Source organism: Mytilus edulis, unplaced genomic scaffold (assembly GCF_963676685.1).
Source record: "Mytilus edulis unplaced genomic scaffold, xbMytEdul2.2 SCAFFOLD_1982, whole genome shotgun sequence".
NCBI classification, from domain to species: Eukaryota; Metazoa; Mollusca; class Bivalvia; order Mytilida; family Mytilidae; genus Mytilus; species Mytilus edulis.
In genome coordinates this window covers 1-19,067 of record NW_027267686.1, presented here as the reverse complement: position 1 = coordinate 19,067, position 19,067 = coordinate 1, and the positions used below count along the sequence as shown (strand labels likewise).

At 33.0% G+C, this 19,067-nt stretch overlaps 1 protein-coding gene across 1 annotated transcript; it reads right to left on the bottom strand.

Moving 5' to 3' along the window:
- On the bottom strand, positions 1-17,283 carry LOC139505846 (DNA repair protein RAD50.L-like; the record flags this gene model as incomplete). Its single annotated transcript, XM_071295231.1, is given in 9 exon segments — positions 1-196; positions 882-939; positions 1,457-1,604; positions 13,531-13,626; positions 14,242-14,355; positions 14,843-14,978; positions 15,448-15,538; positions 16,079-16,113; positions 17,191-17,283. Coding segments are annotated over 9 exon segments (967 nt in total), but the record flags the coding sequence as incomplete, so codon positions are not given.
- Between the last annotated feature and the right edge of the window lie 1,784 nt (positions 17,284-19,067).

The following is a 19,067-nucleotide window of genomic DNA, read 5'->3' as shown; positions in this document are numbered from 1 at the left end:
TTCTCTCTGTATCTGGTCACTTTCACTCAGTAGTGTGGCTTTATCCTCTTCTAATTTGTATCTCTGTTGTAAATCACTGTCAATCTGAAGCTTTTCTTCCTTCAATGTATTTATCTGACTTTTCAAACGTGCCAACTCCTCAGAATGATCATTTATCTTTTGTCTTTTCCTATCCAGGTTCTTGGTAATGGTATCTCTTAAAAAGAAAATAATTTTAATGTATTTCTATTCTAATTAAGTCTTTTTTTGGTGAGCTTTTAATGTCGGGTTTCTATCTAATATTTATAACATATTGATATACTATCATTTTCTATGTTCAGTGGACTGTGAAAATGGGGGTAAAAACTTAATTTGGCATTAAAATTAGAAAGATCATATCATAGTGAACAAGTGTATTAAGTTTCAAGTTGAATGGACTTCATTTTCATCAAAAAACTTTAACCTAAAGCAGGAGAGACAGACAAACGGACAGACAAATACTAAGTTTCAAGTTGATTGGACTTCAATTTCATCAAAAAACTTGAAGCAGGACAGACAGACAAACAAAAGGACGAACAGATGCATAGACCAGAAAACATAATGCCCATAAATGGTGCATAAAAAATATGAAACATGTGATACTTATAAGTACCAATCTGCCTAAGAATTAGGCAGTTGTGAAAACTTGACAAACAAAAATTCAATCAACAGGGTCATGATTGAAGTTCAAAATCCTTATTCAATTATTTGTTGCCTACAATTGCGCTTCATAATGTATTCATTGCTTACAATTGTAAATATGTCTATTATCAAAAATCTTCCATGAGTACTTATTCTAAAATCCAACCAAATCAGGAATCTTAACATATCATGTTGTCTTAAAACTTGATCATAATACTTACACTTTCATCTGATGATCTTCTTTCTCATCAATAACATCCTGTAATGTTCTGTCTGAACCTACCAATAAATAATATCATTGTTTCCATAGTTTATAAAACTATTTCTGCATTTTTATTAAAAAAAAAATGTTTTGTAAACTCATTAATTTTGAAAGAAATCGCAAAATTATATTAACCTACACAGCTGATACCAAATTTTGGTAAATTCTGATTCCAAATTATCAGGAAATAAGAAAATTTCCCAATTTTTGAAGGCTTTTATAATTCGCCATTTCAGAATTTAATGCATTCTGGGTAGTATTTCCAAAAGTATATACCAAAATGTTGTGATTGGTTTTAAACCTTTTAATCAATGGCAATTCAAGCAATGAAATAAGGTTATTTTCATTTTGGTGTACGAACAATGAGATTACCAATAGTCCTTTAAATTCTGAAAAGGCAAATTCATCAGATAAATGTGATGAAAATTTCATGGGACAGACCAACATTATATATAAAAACCGGTATTACTGTATTTCCTGTTAATATCTCTTATAAAGTAGATAATATTAAATGAATAATCTATAAAAACTTACTACCACCAGACAATGTTGACTGCTGTGATGTTATTTTCTTGTCTAGTTCTATTACCTCCCCTTGGTAACGATCTATCTGCACTACATCTGGTTGGACCTGTTTAGCCATATCCTCATCACCTTCCTTTGTCTGAAGGTCATCTTCTTTCTAAAAACAGTTTGTCATTTTACAATAATACATACTAAGGGTGGCAAATTCTGTGTATTTTGTCAAAAGTTAAATAGGATAAAGACAAGTTAATTTAATCTTTAACGTAACGATGTGTTTAATTAATTGTATTTGTTGAGAATGATACGTGTCCATTTTGATCAGTGTAGATACCTGGTGTTTGAGTGTGGTTTGTTTTATTCCGTCTTCAGTCTATACATTTTTATGTTGTGTTTTGTGTACTTTTATTTGTCGTCATGAGTTTGGGTGTGGTTGGTTTTATTCTGTCTTCAGTCTATACATTTTTATGTTGTGTTGTGTACTTTTGTTTGTCCTCATGAGTTTGGGTGTGGTTGGTTTTATTCAGTCTTCAGTCTATACATTTTTATGTTGTGTTGTGTACTTTTGTTTGTCCTCATGAGTTTGGGTGTGGTTGGTTTTATTCAGTCTTCAGTCTATACATTTTTATGTTGTGTTGTGTACTTTTGTTTGTCCTCATGAGTTTGGGTGTGGTTGGTTTTATTCAGTCTTCAGTCTATATTGTTTTTATGTTGTGTGTTGTGTACTTTTGTTTGTCCTCATGAGTTTGGGTGTGGTTGGTTTTATTCAGTCTTCAGTCTATACATTTTTATGTTGTGTTGTGTACTTTTGTTTGTCCTCATGAGTTTGGGTGTGGTTGGTTTTATTCAGTCTTCAGTCTATACATTTTTATGTTGTGTTGTGTACTTTTGTTTGTCCTCATGAGTTTGGGTGTGGTTGGTTTTATTCAGTCTTCAGTCTATATTGTTTTTATGTTGTGTGTTGTGTACTTTTGTTTGTCCTCATGAGTTTGGGTGTGGTTGGTTTTATTCAGTCTTCAGTCTATACATTTTTATGTTGTGTTGTGTACTTTTGTTTGTCCTCATGAGTTTGGGTGTGGTTGGTTTTATTCAGTCTTCAGTCTATATTGTTTTTATGTTGTGTGTTGTGTACTTTTGTTTGTCCTCATGAGTTTGGGTGTGGTTGGTTTTATTCAGTCTTCAGTCTATACATTTTTATGTTGTGTTGTGTACTTTTGTTTGTCCTCATGAGTTTGGGTGTGGTTGGTTTTATTCAGTCTTCAGTCTATACATTTTTATGTTGTGTTGTGTACTTTTGTTTGTCCTCATGAGTTTGGGTGTGGTTGGTTTTATTCAGTCTTCAGTCTATACATTTTTATGTTGTGTTGTGTACTTTTGTTTGTCCTCATGAGTTTGGGTGTGGTTGGTTTTATTCAGTCTTCAGTCTATACATTTTTATGTTGTGTTGTGTACTTTTGTTTGTCCTCATGAGTTTGGGTGTGGTTGGTTTTATTCAGTCTTCAGTCTATATTGTTTTTATGTTGTGTGTTGTGTACTTTTGTTTGTCCTCATGAGTTTGGGTGTGGTTGGTTTTATTCAGTCTTCAGTCTATACATTTTTATGTTGTGTTGTGTACTTTTGTTTGTCCTCATGAGTTTGGGTGTGGTTGGTTTTATTCAGTCTTCAGTCTATATTGTTTTTATGTTGTGTGTTGTGTACTTTTGTTTGTCCTCATGAGTTTGGGTGTGGTTGGTTTTATTCAGTCTTCAGTCTATACATTTTTATGTTGTGTTGTGTACTTTTGTTTGTCCTCATGAGTTTGGGTGTGGTTGGTTTTATTCAGTCTTCAGTCTATACATTTTTATGTTGTGTTGTGTACTTTTGTTTGTCCTCATGAGTTTGGGTGTGGTTGGTTTTATTCAGTCTTCAGTCTATATTGTTTTTATGTTGTGTGTTGTGTACTTTTGTTTGTCCTCATGAGTTTGGGTGTGGTTGGTTTTATTCAGTCTTCAGTCTATACATTTTTATGTTGTGTTGTGTACTTTTGTTTGTCCTCATGAGTTTGGGTGTGGTTGGTTTTATTCAGTCTTCAGTCTATATTGTTTTTATGTTGTGTGTTGTGTACTTTTGTTTGTCCTCATGAGTTTGGGTGTGGTTGGTTTTATTCAGTCTTCAGTCTATACATTTTTATGTTGTGTTGTGTACTTTTGTTTGTCCTCATGAGTTTGGGTGTGGTTGGTTTTATTCAGTCTTCAGTCTATACATTTTTATGTTGTGTTGTGTACTTTTGTTTGTCCTCATGAGTTTGGGTGTGGTTGGTTTTATTCAGTCTTCAGTCTATACATTTTTATGTTGTGTTGTGTACTTTTGTTTGTCCTCATGAGTTTGGGTGTGGTTGGTTTTATTCAGTCTTCAGTCTATACATTTTTATGTTGTGTTGTGTACTTTTGTTTGTCCTCATGAGTTTGGGTGTGGTTGGTTTTATTCAGTCTTCAGTCTATACATTTTTATGTTGTGTTGTGTACTTTTGTTTGTCCTCATGAGTTTGGGTGTGGTTGGTTTTATTCAGTCTTCAGTCTATATTGTTTTTATGTTGTGTGTTGTGTACTTTTGTTTGTCCTCATGAGTTTGGGTGTGGTTGGTTTTATTCAGTCTTCAGTCTATACATTTTTATGTTGTGTTGTGTACTTTTGTTTGTCCTCATGAGTTTGGGTGTGGTTGGTTTTATTCAGTCTTCAGTCTATACATTTTTATGTTGTGTTGTGTACTTTTGTTTGTCCTCATGAGTTTGGGTGTGGTTGGTTTTATTCAGTCTTCAGTCTATACATTTTTATGTTGTGTTGTGTACTTTTGTTTGTCCTCATGAGTTTGGGTGTGGTTGGTTTTATTCAGTCTTCAGTCTATACATTTTTATGTTGTGTTGTGTACTTTTGTTTGTCCTCATGAGTTTGGGTGTGGTTGGTTTTATTCAGTCTTCAGTCTATATTGTTTTTATGTTGTGTGTTGTGTACTTTTGTTTGTCCTCATGAGTTTGGGTGTGGTTGGTTTTATTCAGTCTTCAGTCTATACATTTTTATGTTGTGTTGTGTACTTTTGTTTGTCCTCATGAGTTTGGGTGTGGTTGGTTTTATTCAGTCTTCAGTCTATATTGTTTTTATGTTGTGTGTTGTGTACTTTTGTTTGTCCTCATGAGTTTGGGTGTGGTTGGTTTTATTCAGTCTTCAGTCTATACATTTTTATGTTGTGTTGTGTACTTTTGTTTGTCCTCATGAGTTTGGGTGTGGTTGGTTTTATTCAGTCTTCAGTCTATACATTTTTATGTTGTGTTGTGTACTTTTGTTTGTCCTCATGAGTTTGGGTGTGGTTGGTTTTATTCAGTCTTCAGTCTATATTGTTTTTATGTTGTGTGTTGTGTACTTTTGTTTGTCCTCATGAGTTTGGGTGTGGTTGGTTTTATTCAGTCTTCAGTCTATACATTTTTATGTTGTGTTGTGTACTTTTGTTTGTCCTCATGAGTTTGGGTGTGGTTGGTTTTATTCAGTCTTCAGTCTATATTGTTTTTATGTTGTGTGTTGTGTACTTTTGTTTGTCCTCATGAGTTTGGGTGTGGTTGGTTTTATTCAGTCTTCAGTCTATACATTTTTATGTTGTGTTGTGTACTTTTGTTTGTCCTCATGAGTTTGGGTGTGGTTGGTTTTATTCAGTCTTCAGTCTATACATTTTTATGTTGTGTTGTGTACTTTTGTTTGTCCTCATGAGTTTGGGTGTGGTTGGTTTTATTCAGTCTTCAGTCTATACATTTTTATGTTGTGTTGTGTACTTTTGTTTGTCCTCATGAGTTTGGGTGTGGTTGGTTTTATTCAGTCTTCAGTCTATACATTTTTATGTTGTGTTGTGTACTTTTGTTTGTCCTCATGAGTTTGGGTGTGGTTGGTTTTATTCAGTCTTCAGTCTATACATTTTTATGTTGTGTTGTGTACTTTTGTTTGTCCTCATGAGTTTGGGTGTGGTTGGTTTTATTCAGTCTTCAGTCTATACATTTTTATGTTGTGTTGTGTACTTTTGTTTGTCCTCATGAGTTTGGGTGTGGTTGGTTTTATTCAGTCTTCAGTCTATACATTTTTATGTTGTGTTGTGTACTTTTGTTTGTCCTCATGAGTTTGGGTGTGGTTGGTTTTATTCAGTCTTCAGTCTATATTGTTTTATGTTGTGTGTTGTGTACTTTTGTTTGTCCTCATGAGTTTGGGTGTGGTTGGTTTTATTCAGTCTTCAGTCTATACATTTTTATGTTGTGTTGTGTACTTTTGTTTGTCCTCATGAGTTTGGGTGTGGTTGGTTTTATTCAGTCTTCAGTCTATACATTTTTATGTTGTGTTGTGTACTTTTGTTTGTCCTCATGAGTTTGGGTGTGGTTGGTTTTATTCAGTCTTCAGTCTATACATTTTTATGTTGTGTTGTGTACTTTTGTTTGTCCTCATGAGTTTGGGTGTGGTTGGTTTTATTCAGTCTTCAGTCTATACATTTTTATGTTGTGTTGTGTACTTTTGTTTGTCCTCATGAGTTTGGGTGTGGTTGGTTTTATTCAGTCTTCAGTCTATACATTTTTATGTTGTGTTGTGTACTTTTGTTTGTCCTCATGAGTTTGGGTGTGGTTGGTTTTATTCAGTCTTCAGTCTATACATTTTTATGTTGTGTGTTGTGTACTTTTGTTTGTCCTCATGAGTTTGGGTGTGGTTGGTTTTATTCAGTCTTCAGTCTATACATTTTTATGTTGTGTTGTGTACTTTTGTTTGTCCTCATGAGTTTGGGTGTGGTTGGTTTTATTCAGTCTTCAGTCTATACATTTTTATGTTGTGTTGTGTACTTTTGTTTGTCCTCATGAGTTTGGGTGTGGTTGGTTTTATTCAGTCTTCAGTCTATACATTTTTATGTTGTGTGTTGTGTACTTTTGTTTGTCCTCATGAGTTTGGGTGTGGTTGGTTTTATTCAGTCTTCAGTCTATACATTTTTATGTTGTGTTGTGTACTTTTGTTTGTCCTCATGAGTTTGGGTGTGGTTGGTTTTATTCAGTCTTCAGTCTATACATTTTTATGTTGTGTGTTGTGTACTTTTGTTTGTCCTCATGAGTTTGGGTGTGGTTGGTTTTATTCAGTCTTCAGTCTATACATTTTTATGTTGTGTTGTGTACTTTTGTTTGTCCTCATGAGTTTGGGTGTGGTTGGTTTTATTCAGTCTTCAGTCTATACATTTTTATGTTGTGTTGTGTACTTTTGTTTGTCCTCATGAGTTTGGGTGTGGTTGGTTTTATTCAGTCTTCAGTCTATACATTTTTATGTTGTGTGTTGTGTACTTTTGTTTGTCCTCATGAGTTTGGGTGTGGTTGGTTTTATTCAGTCTTCAGTCTATACATTTTTATGTTGTGTTGTGTACTTTTGTTTGTCCTCATGAGTTTGGGTGTGGTTGGTTTTATTCAGTCTTCAGTCTATACATTTTTATGTTGTGTTGTGTACTTTTGTTTGTCCTCATGAGTTTGGGTGTGGTTGGTTTTATTCAGTCTTCAGTCTATACATTTTTATGTTGTGTGTTGTGTACTTTTGTTTGTCCTCATGAGTTTGGGTGTGGTTGGTTTTATTCAGTCTTCAGTCTATACATTTTTATGTTGTGTTGTGTACTTTTGTTTGTCCTCATGAGTTTGGGTGTGGTTGGTTTTATTCAGTCTTCAGTCTATACATTTTTATGTTGTGTTGTGTACTTTTGTTTGTCCTCATGAGTTTGGGTGTGGTTGGTTTTATTCAGTCTTCAGTCTATACATTTTTATGTTGTGTTGTGTACTTTTGTTTGTCCTCATGAGTTTGGGTGTGGTTGGTTTTATTCAGTCTTCAGTCTATACATTTTTATGTTGTGTTGTGTACTTTTGTTTGTCCTCATGAGTTTGGGTGTGGTTGGTTTTATTCAGTCTTCAGTCTATACATTTTTATGTTGTGTTGTGTACTTTTGTTTGTCCTCATGAGTTTGGGTGTGGTTGGTTTTATTCAGTCTTCAGTCTATACATTTTTATGTTGTGTGTTGTGTACTTTTGTTTGTCCTCATGAGTTTGGGTGTGGTTGGTTTTATTCAGTCTTCAGTCTATACATTTTTATGTTGTGTTGTGTACTTTTGTTTGTCCTCATGAGTTTGGGTGTGGTTGGTTTTATTCAGTCTTCAGTCTATACATTTTTATGTTGTGTGTTGTGTACTTTTGTTTGTCCTCATGAGTTTGGGTGTGGTTGGTTTTATTCAGTCTTCAGTCTATACATTTTTATGTTGTGTTGTGTACTTTTGTTTGTCCTCATGAGTTTGGGTGTGGTTGGTTTTATTCAGTCTTCAGTCTATACATTTTTATGTTGTGTGTTGTGTACTTTTGTTTGTCCTCATGAGTTTGGGTGTGGTTGGTTTTATTCAGTCTTCAGTCTATACATTTTTATGTTGTGTTGTGTACTTTTGTTTGTCCTCATGAGTTTGGGTGTGGTTGGTTTTATTCAGTCTTCAGTCTATACATTTTTATGTTGTGTTGTGTACTTTTGTTTGTCCTCATGAGTTTGGGTGTGGTTGGTTTTATTCAGTCTTCAGTCTATACATTTTTATGTTGTGTGTTGTGTACTTTTGTTTGTCCTCATGAGTTTGGGTGTGGTTGGTTTTATTCAGTCTTCAGTCTATACATTTTTATGTTGTGTTGTGTACTTTTGTTTGTCCTCATGAGTTTGGGTGTGGTTGGTTTTATTCAGTCTTCAGTCTATACATTTTTATGTTGTGTTGTGTACTTTTGTTTGTCCTCATGAGTTTGGGTGTGGTTGGTTTTATTCAGTCTTCAGTCTATACATTTTTATGTTGTGTTGTGTACTTTTGTTTGTCCTCATGAGTTTGGGTGTGGTTGGTTTTATTCAGTCTTCAGTCTATATTGTTTTTATGTTGTGTGTTGTGTACTTTTGTTTGTCCTCATGAGTTTGGGTGTGGTTGGTTTTATTCAGTCTTCAGTCTATACATTTTTATGTTGTGTTGTGTACTTTTGTTTGTCCTCATGAGTTTGGGTGTGGTTGGTTTTATTCAGTCTTCAGTCTATATTGTTTTTATGTTGTGTGTTGTGTACTTTTGTTTGTCCTCATGAGTTTGGGTGTGGTTGGTTTTATTCAGTCTTCAGTCTATACATTTTTATGTTGTGTTGTGTACTTTTGTTTGTCCTCATGAGTTTGGGTGTGGTTGGTTTTATTCAGTCTTCAGTCTATACATTTTTATGTTGTGTTGTGTACTTTTGTTTGTCCTCATGAGTTTGGGTGTGGTTGGTTTTATTCAGTCTTCAGTCTATACATTTTTATGTTGTGTTGTGTACTTTTGTTTGTCCTCATGAGTTTGGGTGTGGTTGGTTTTATTCAGTCTTCAGTCTATACATTTTTATGTTGTGTTGTGTACTTTTGTTTGTCCTCATGAGTTTGGGTGTGGTTGGTTTTATTCAGTCTTCAGTCTATATTGTTTTTATGTTGTGTGTTGTGTACTTTTGTTTGTCCTCATGAGTTTGGGTGTGGTTGGTTTTATTCAGTCTTCAGTCTATACATTTTTATGTTGTGTTGTGTACTTTTGTTTGTCCTCATGAGTTTGGGTGTGGTTGGTTTTATTCAGTCTTCAGTCTATATTGTTTTTATGTTGTGTGTTGTGTACTTTTGTTTGTCCTCATGAGTTTGGGTGTGGTTGGTTTTATTCAGTCTTCAGTCTATACATTTTTATGTTGTGTTGTGTACTTTTGTTTGTCCTCATGAGTTTGGGTGTGGTTGGTTTTATTCAGTCTTCAGTCTATACATTTTTATGGTGTGTTGTGTACTTTTGTTTGTCCTCATGAGTTTGGGTGTGGTTGGTTTTATTCAGTCTTCAGTCTATATTGTTTTTATGTTGTGTGTTGTGTACTTTTGTTTGTCCTCATGAGTTTGGGTGTGGTTGGTTTTATTCAGTCTTCAGTCTATACATTTTTATGTTGTGTTGTGTACTTTTGTTTGTCCTCATGAGTTTGGGTGTGGTTGGTTTTATTCAGTCTTCAGTCTATATTGTTTTTATGTTGTGTGTTGTGTACTTTTGTTTGTCCTCATGAGTTTGGGTGTGGTTGGTTTTATTCAGTCTTCAGTCTATACATTTTTATGTTGTGTTGTGTACTTTTGTTTGTCCTCATGAGTTTGGGTGTGGTTGGTTTTATTCAGTCTTCAGTCTATACATTTTTATGTTGTGTTGTGTACTTTTGTTTGTCCTCATGAGTTTGGGTGTGGTTGGTTTTATTCAGTCTTCAGTCTATACATTTTTATGTTGTGTTGTGTACTTTTGTTTGTCCTCATGAGTTTGGGTGTGGTTGGTTTTATTCAGTCTTCAGTCTATACATTTTTATGGTGTGCTGTGTACTTTTGTTTGTCCTCATGAGTTTGGGTGTGGTTGGTTTTATTCAGTCTTCAGTCTATATTGTTTTTATGTTGTGTGTTGTGTACTTTTGTTTGTCCTCATGAGTTTGGGTGTGGTTGGTTTTATTCAGTCTTCAGTCTATACATTTTTATGTTGTGTTGTGTACTTTTGTTTGTCCTCATGAGTTTGGGTGTGGTTGGTTTTATTCAGTCTTCAGTCTATACATTTTTATGTTGTGTTGTGTACTTTTGTTTGTCCTCATGAGTTTGGGTGTGGTTGGTTTTATTCAGTCTTCAGTCTATACATTTTTATGTTGTGTTGTGTACTTTTGTTTGTCCTCATGAGTTTGGGTGTGGTTGGTTTTATTCAGTCTTCAGTCTATACATTTTTATGTTGTGTTGTGTACTTTTGTTTGTCCTCATGAGTTTGGGTGTGGTTGGTTTTATTCAGTCTTCAGTCTATACATTTTTATGTTGTGTTGTGTACTTTTGTTTGTCCTCATGAGTTTGGGTGTGGTTGGTTTTATTCAGTCTTCAGTCTATACATTTTTATGTTGTGTTGTGTACTTTTGTTTGTCCTCATGAGTTTGGGTGTGGTTGGTTTTATTCAGTCTTCAGTCTATACATTTTTATGTTGTGTTGTGTACTTTTGTTTGTCCTCATGAGTTTGGGTGTGGTTGGTTTTATTCAGTCTTCAGTCTATATTGTTTTTATGTTGTGTGTTGTGTACTTTTGTTTGTCCTCATGAGTTTGGGTGTGGTTGGTTTTATTCAGTCTTCAGTCTATACATTTTTATGTTGTGTTGTGTACTTTTGTTTGTCCTCATGAGTTTGGGTGTGGTTGGTTTTATTCAGTCTTCAGTCTATACATTTTTATGTTGTGTTGTGTACTTTTGTTTGTCCTCATGAGTTTGGGTGTGGTTGGTTTTATTCAGTCTTCAGTCTATACATTTTTATGTTGTGTTGTGTACTTTTGTTTGTCCTCATGAGTTTGGGTGTGGTTGGTTTTATTCAGTCTTCAGTCTATACATTTTTATGTTGTGTTGTGTACTTTTGTTTGTCCTCATGAGTTTGGGTGTGGTTGGTTTTATTCAGTCTTCAGTCTATACATTTTTATGTTGTGTTGTGTACTTTTGTTTGTCCTCATGAGTTTGGGTGTGGTTGGTTTTATTCAGTCTTCAGTCTATACATTTTTATGTTGTGTTGTGTACTTTTGTTTGTCCTCATGAGTTTGGGTGTGGTTGGTTTTATTCAGTCTTCAGTCTATACATTTTTATGTTGTGTTGTGTACTTTTGTTTGTCCTCATGAGTTTGGGTGTGGTTGGTTTTATTCAGTCTTCAGTCTATACATTTTTATGTTGTGTTGTGTACTTTTGTTTGTCCTCATGAGTTTGGGTGTGGTTGGTTTTATTCAGTCTTCAGTCTATACATTTTTATGTTGTGTGTTGTGTACTTTTGTTTGTCCTCATGAGTTTGGGTGTGGTTGGTTTTATTCAGTCTTCAGTCTATACATTTTTATGTTGTGTTGTGTACTTTTGTTTGTCCTCATGAGTTTGGGTGTGGTTGGTTTTATTCAGTCTTCAGTCTATACATTTTTATGTTGTGTGTTGTGTACTTTTGTTTGTCCTCATGAGTTTGGGTGTGGTTGGTTTTATTCAGTCTTCAGTCTATACATTTTTATGTTGTGTTGTGTACTTTTGTTTGTCCTCATGAGTTTGGGTGTGGTTGGTTTTATTCAGTCTTCAGTCTATACATTTTTATGTTGTGTTGTGTACTTTTGTTTGTCCTCATGAGTTTGGGTGTGGTTGGTTTTATTCAGTCTTCAGTCTATACATTTTTATGTTGTGTTGTGTACTTTTGTTTGTCCTCATGAGTTTGGGTGTGGTTGGTTTTATTGGGTGTGGTTGGTTTTATTCAGTCTTCAGTCTATACATTTTTATGTTGTGTGTTGTGTACTTTTGTTTGTCCTCATGAGTTTGGGTGTGGTTGGTTTTATTCAGTCTTCAGTCTATACATTTTTATGTTGTGTGTTGTGTACTTTTGTTTGTCCTCATGAGTTTGGGTGTGGTTGGTTTTATTCAGTCTTCAGTCTATACATTTTTATGTTGTGTTGTGTACTTTTGTTTGTCCTCATGAGTTTGGGTGTGGTTGGTTTTATTCAGTCTTCAGTCTATACATTTTTATGTTGTGTGTTGTGTACTTTTGTTTGTCCTCATGAGTTTGGGTGTGGTTGGTTTTATTCAGTCTTCAGTCTATACATTTTTATGTTGTGTTGTGTACTTTTGTTTGTCCTCATGAGTTTGGGTGTGGTTGGTTTTATTCAGTCTTCAGTCTATACATTTTTATGTTGTGTGTTGTGTACTTTTGTTTGTCCTCATGAGTTTGGGTGTGGTTGGTTTTATTCAGTCTTCAGTCTATACATTTTTATGTTGTGTTGTGTACTTTTGTTTGTCCTCATGAGTTTGGGTGTGGTTGGTTTTATTCAGTCTTCAGTCTATACATTTTTATGTTGTGTGTTGTGTACTTTTGTTTGTCCTCATGAGTTTGGGTGTGGTTGGTTTTATTCAGTCTTCAGTCTATACATTTTTATGTTGTGTTGTGTACTTTTGTTTGTCCTCATGAGTTTGGGTGTGGTTGGTTTTATTCAGTCTTCAGTCTATACATTTTTATGTTGTGTTGTGTACTTTTGTTTGTCCTCATGAGTTTGGGTGTGGTTGGTTTTATTCAGTCTTCAGTCTATACATTTTTATGTTGTGTGTTGTGTACTTTTGTTTGTCCTCATGAGTTTGGGTGTGGTTGGTTTTATTCAGTCTTCAGTCTATACATTTTTATGTTGTGTTGTGTACTTTTGTTTGTCCTCATGAGTTTGGGTGTGGTTGGTTTTATTCAGTCTTCAGTCTATACATTTTTATGTTGTGTTGTGTACTTTTGTTTGTCCTCATGAGTTTGGGTGTGGTTGGTTTTATTCAGTCTTCAGTCTATACATTTTTATGTTGTGTTGTGTACTTTTGTTTGTCCTCATGAGTTTGGGTGTGGTTGGTTTTATTCAGTCTTCAGTCTATACATTTTTATGTTGTGTTGTGTACTTTTGTTTGTCCTCATGAGTTTGGGTGTGGTTGGTTTTATTCAGTCTTCAGTCTATACATTTTTATGTTGTGTTGTGTACTTTTGTTTGTCCTCATGAGTTTGGGTGTGGTTGGTTTTATTCAGTCTTCAGTCTATACATTTTTATGTTGTGTGTTGTGTACTTTTGTTTGTCCTCATGAGTTTGGGTGTGGTTGGTTTTATTCAGTCTTCAGTCTATACATTTTTATGTTGTGTTGTGTACTTTTGTTTGTCCTCATGAGTTTGGGTGTGGTTGGTTTTATTCAGTCTTCAGTCTATACATTTTTATGTTGTGTTTTGTGTACTTTTGTTTGTTTATGTTGTGTTTTGTGTACCTTTGTTTGTCCTCATGAGTTTGGGTGTCCTTTTGATATTTTTAACTTCTCTTTGAGAAATAATAACTTACATGAAATATTGAAAATAAAGTCAATTCTAAATTGTTTTTATCTTTAGATTAATTCCCCATTCAAATTAATCTTGAAAAGCCAGGTATGAATGCACAAGTCTAGAGTTGAGTGCAGATATAGATTGTTTTTCTGGACATTCTCTTCCAAGAACATTTAAAAAAAATTTAATACAGAATAGTTACCTCTTCAATGGTGGTCCTCAATGTACCTATATCTTCATTAAGTTTCTTCAATTTGGTTTTAAGTTCTGGAATCTCTTTACTGGTCAATGTTGAGATCTGAAGAAAAAATAATAAAATTAATGTGTAATTCTACGTTACACCAATATGCTTTTAATACTGTATTTTAATAATCAAAATAAAACATACACATTTAATTAATCAGTCACTTAGTTCTAATTATAACATATACAAGTAGAAAGAATTCCTGAAAAGACAGTAATTATAAACTTTTTGTTTTGATAAATGTGGTGGAAAAAGAAGTGAGGATGCTTCTAGAAAATATCACAACTCTCTTAACACAAATCAAGAAACACACTGTGGTTGATGTAAGTAGTTAGCACACATTATTTGAAATCATACCAAAATACACATTTTGAACTCTTTAACTTATCTAGGTTGGTCAGAAGAATTTGCAATTACAAACATATTTTGACATATTGGTTTATGTATCTTGTAATGATGACAAATGATTGCAATCAATTACATACAAAAATCTGATCATTAATTGATTGCACAAAAATCCTTCATGTAATCAATTATTAATCGATTACATTTGTCAGTAATCATACCCATCCCTGATGAAAAGAAATGGAACCTTCCCTTGAAGTTGTTTTTAAAGATCACATTTAGCAGCAGAACATATGGTCTACCAATAATTTCTTAATGACTTACATTTTCCTTTAAAGGTTTAAGCTGCATCATTGAGTCATATTTCTTTCTGAACTCATCTAGATCTTTCTCTGCTTTCTGTAGTTTGGCAGGAACCATCCTTAATTTGTTTTTCAACTGGAATGAAAATTATTTACTGAAATCTTCATCCTAAGTATCAACTTTATCGGCAGAAGAGTTTCATGGTGTGACATCTTCATCCTAAGTATCAACTTTATCGACAGAAGAGTTTCATGATGTGACATTTAGTTTTTTTCTAATTCAATTAATTAATATATAAAATTTATGAGTTCTTATGTAGAATTCCATATGTAGTTTCTATATTCTGTATTTCAATTTGGTCTACTCTAACCTAATCTAGTAATAATTTTAATTATATAAAAGATATGCTTTCTTTTTAAACCTTGTAGTTTTAATATTCTGTATTTCAATACACTCTTTAATATAAACATTATGTTCACAAAAACATATGGTTTTGTTAATTGAAAATGAAACCAAAATTTCTGTTCAAGCAGTCACTTACTATGCATAATAAAATAAATCAAAATAAAAAAATCCAGATAAACTAAAGAATAGCGAGCAGAATCTACACAATAATACAAACTTCAATAACAAGTTCTTTGACTTCCTGATCTGTGTCAAACTCTCTGTGACATAAAGGACAACAGGGATCATCCTTCTCTAAATCTGTGGCATACTTCTTAAAGAAATGTTCAGCTCCCAGCAAAGATCCTCTTGTACTGTAAAACAAAAAGTTTAAACTTATATTTCATAACTAATATTTCATAACATAGCTTTCAGTCAAACTAATTTCAATAACATATAGATTAGACCATAGACTTCTACTTGAACTCAATCTAGCTCTGTTCATTCTTAAACTAAATATCAAACTGCAACTGTCTTCATACCTATAAACCAGATAAGATAAAGTTATTTTAAGGGCTGAGCAAAATAAAACATTCTTTCATTTTGCACAGATTTTATTTGAATAACATTTCTTAAAAAAAAGCTATTTTATGACCAGTTTATTATACCTTGGCCGTATTTACATAATAATCTATTTTACCACTGAATATTAAGCAAACAATTAATCTGTTGATATAAATATAAGAAGATGTGGTATGAATGTCAATGAGACAACTCTCCATCCAAGTCACAATTTGTAAAATTAACCATTATCGATCATATATTTTGACTATTTGAACTTACTCTTGGGTCTGTGACATTTTATCTTTAAATGTTAGAAGTCCATCATCAAAGTTCTGGCTTCCACAAACACTGAAGATCTTCTCCTCCAAGTCTTTAAGTAAATAGAAGAATTGTCAAAAGAAGTAGTATAATTAATACTTTGTATAAAGTCCCATAAATGTACCTTAACCTCAAAGTAGACATGGGAAAAATATTTCAATTAAAATTTTAGATATTGCAAACATGACAAGCAGCAAGATATTATTCACTTAATTATAATACCCCTGCTTTAAGTATTCAGCAAGAAGAAAGTTGATGAGAAATAGATGTGAAAACGCATCACTCATGGTAAAGCATCAGCACATGAAGCTTACTACCAAAATTTAGGAAGCTCTGATTTGTAATTCCTCAGATAAATGTAATGACTTTCTCACATGGATATTATGTTTAAGAATGTACAAGTATTCAGTAAACAGGAAATTATTGAGGGATGAATGTGAAAAGCATCACAGTAAAGCATGCTCACATGAATCTTATTGCCATCAAACTTCAGGAACACTAATTTGTAATAGAATTAAGAATGACAGATGGAAGAGAATAAACCAGTATACTACAAGTATTTAAAGTGTAATAAACAAATAGATTTACTTACTTTTCAAGTCCTCTTCCTTCTTTCTCAGTGTTTCACTGAAAGAAGAATCCCATTGCAGTTAACTTTAAAAGGTGTTATAAAAAACAACTTTGATTTTTTAGCAATTAAACTAATAACTACTTTGTAGAGAGTCTTATAACAACAACACTTTAGGGACTGCTGCAGAAAATTTATTGATCGACATGTTTCGGTGCCTAGGGCACCGTCATCAGGATAAAAACAATACATAAAATCATTGTTGTCAAAATTTAAACGTCACAATGTTACAATGGTAAGTAACGTTATTAATAGCAACGTACTGAAAGTGAAAGTGAGAGTTCATTGTAAGTATGTAAATAAACTATAAAAAGAAATTAAAATAAAATGTTTTTGTTGTGAAAATGTTTGTTAAAATTATTCTGCCAACATGTGGCCTTTTGAATCGTGGAAAGAATAATACAATAAGTTGTCAGGCTGTGTATAGACTGTATAGGTTGTGTGGTCTGAATGTTCTGTTAAATTTCTTCCCCAAAATAGACGACATTTTATCAGCAATTCCGTACCATTTCGACTGGCTTCCCTTGGCCAGAGGTACTGCTTCCAATCGCAGTCGAAATGGTACAGAATTGGTACGTCCCATTTAACATTATCCTTATAACTAAAATATACCTGATGAAATATTTTTTTATTAATAGTCTATTTGTGCTAAATAAAACTCTTCATGGTCTGTAAAGTTTTATTTTTATGTTCATGTTACATCATTTGGAAAGCTATTTACATAGAAGCTTTATCCTTGCTGTTTTATGCATATGTGATCATTTGTGCTGTTTATCAATAGAATTTCAAAATGATGAATTTGTGAGAAGTAAGGTGTTAATAGATGATGAAAACCTGCTACATTTACTTCTATAATGGGTGGACCATAACATATACTTAAAATGGATTGAAAAAATTGAAAAAATTTAAGATAACAAAAACCATTTTTACCCAATGTTGGAATGTTCCAATGTTTGTGTCTTTAATCTAGTACCTATAATTTACCATTGCTAGAGGAACAGTTATAGATCTGTTTTGGCAGATTCAACATATGGAAGACATTATCTTACAACTAAGTTTTATAAGTAAAATGTTACCTGATCATCTTTTTCTCTGCCTCTTTAGTAGATAGCTGATTTTTACTTTGATGTACTTCCTGTCTTAAAGTCTTCACACTCTCTGTTTGTTTCCTGTACAAAAATTGGTCATGAAATAAAAATTCACCATGTTATATACAAAATCTTAATTTCATATTATCATGAATGAAATCTATACAAAATCTTTAATTGATGTTTATGATGGATGAAGATATAAATGATCACTCAACATGTTTTAGCAGTTCTCTAGCTATAGAATTAGAACTGGAACTATAAAATTATTAAAGTGATAAACATTTAAAATAAAAGGCTTGCAGTGTTTAAGAAAAAAATGATTATTACAATAATGCAATATGTGCCCCCTTCAGGACTTTGAAATAAGAAAAAAAAATGGGGAATGTGTCCATGGGACACACATGATGCTCCCACTGCATATAAGATTATGGAGACATAATTCAACAACGATAAAAGTGGCAATACACCAATTTGTTCTGGATCAGAGTTTTCCTGGTAATAAACATTGTGTATAAGTTTCATAACATTTGCCCGAGGCATAATTTAATCAAAGAGCTGAAAGCTCTGAGGAAAAATGATGCCACTGCCTCTAATATTGGGATATTTTTTATGCAAGTCTTGATTTTCACATACCGTAATAAGTTGAACATTGCAACATGTCTCGTAAGCATATAATTGATATTCGTATATGTGTGTGTGAAGTGAAGATGACAACTGACTGTTTTTTTTTACAAATGAATAGGTCAAGAGTCAAGACTACCTGAATGATCTACAGTATCCAATGACTAATGTCTGGGTTTTTTTGTACAAATAAATAGGTCAAGAATACTGGAATGATATAAAATATCCAATGATTACTAGCTGTTCTTTTTTACTAATAGGTTAAGACTATTTATATGATCTACAATATCCAATGACTACTGGCTGTTCTTTTGTACATACTAAATAAAGACTAACATGGATGATCTAAATTATTCTAAGTACTGTGTAATTTTTTTCTTGCAATTACATTTTTCTAAATCAAGAATACAGACTACTAGTATCCTTTCAAACCAAATGATTATGAAGAGCCTGTTGTAATAAGCTCTTATACCCCACTAGTCCTATAACATATGACTTCGCATTCTTATTCAATTTTTAACGTTTTTATACTGATATTTTCATTTGTGTTTTTTTTAATTTTTGAATGCGAAGTGTAACACATTGATAGTAAAAAAATTTTTTTATCAGAACAGCAAATAGAAATAGTAAATAATGCTCCTGAGGTCATATGTTATAGGACTAATTACCCACATACTCATTGAATAAGTTACTAGTAACATAGTTATTTCTGTTACTTGAAGCAAATTCTATTTCTGTAGATTCACACAATATTGTTATACTTATTTTATTTCACAATGAAGATTAGATAAATAGGGATACTCCTTTGATTTTTTTATTTCATGTCAGTCAGGTCCCTTTATATGAAACTTGAAACCACTTCTCTCCCATATTGATATTTTATAACAACTCTGCCCATGACCCATATAATTGATATTCATTCTTTAACCACATATCATAGTAAGTTAGTTTTTTTATTTTACACTAATCCACAATCTTTCATGTCAAATTTCTGTCTCCATTTAAGTTTATGCCATTGAACCATCATGGTATTAAACATAATTCCAAGTAATTATGCTGTTATAGTGGGTCACAATATATTCAACTTAGGTGGCATTCCAGTTATTGAAATTTGTGTCAGATTGGATAATGAACTAGACCTTTAGGAATTGATCTCATAATTTAATATGGAGCCATAGTATGCGACCACTACCTGGTAACAAAAATAAACATGTCAAGCGGCAAAATTTATCACCAGAGAT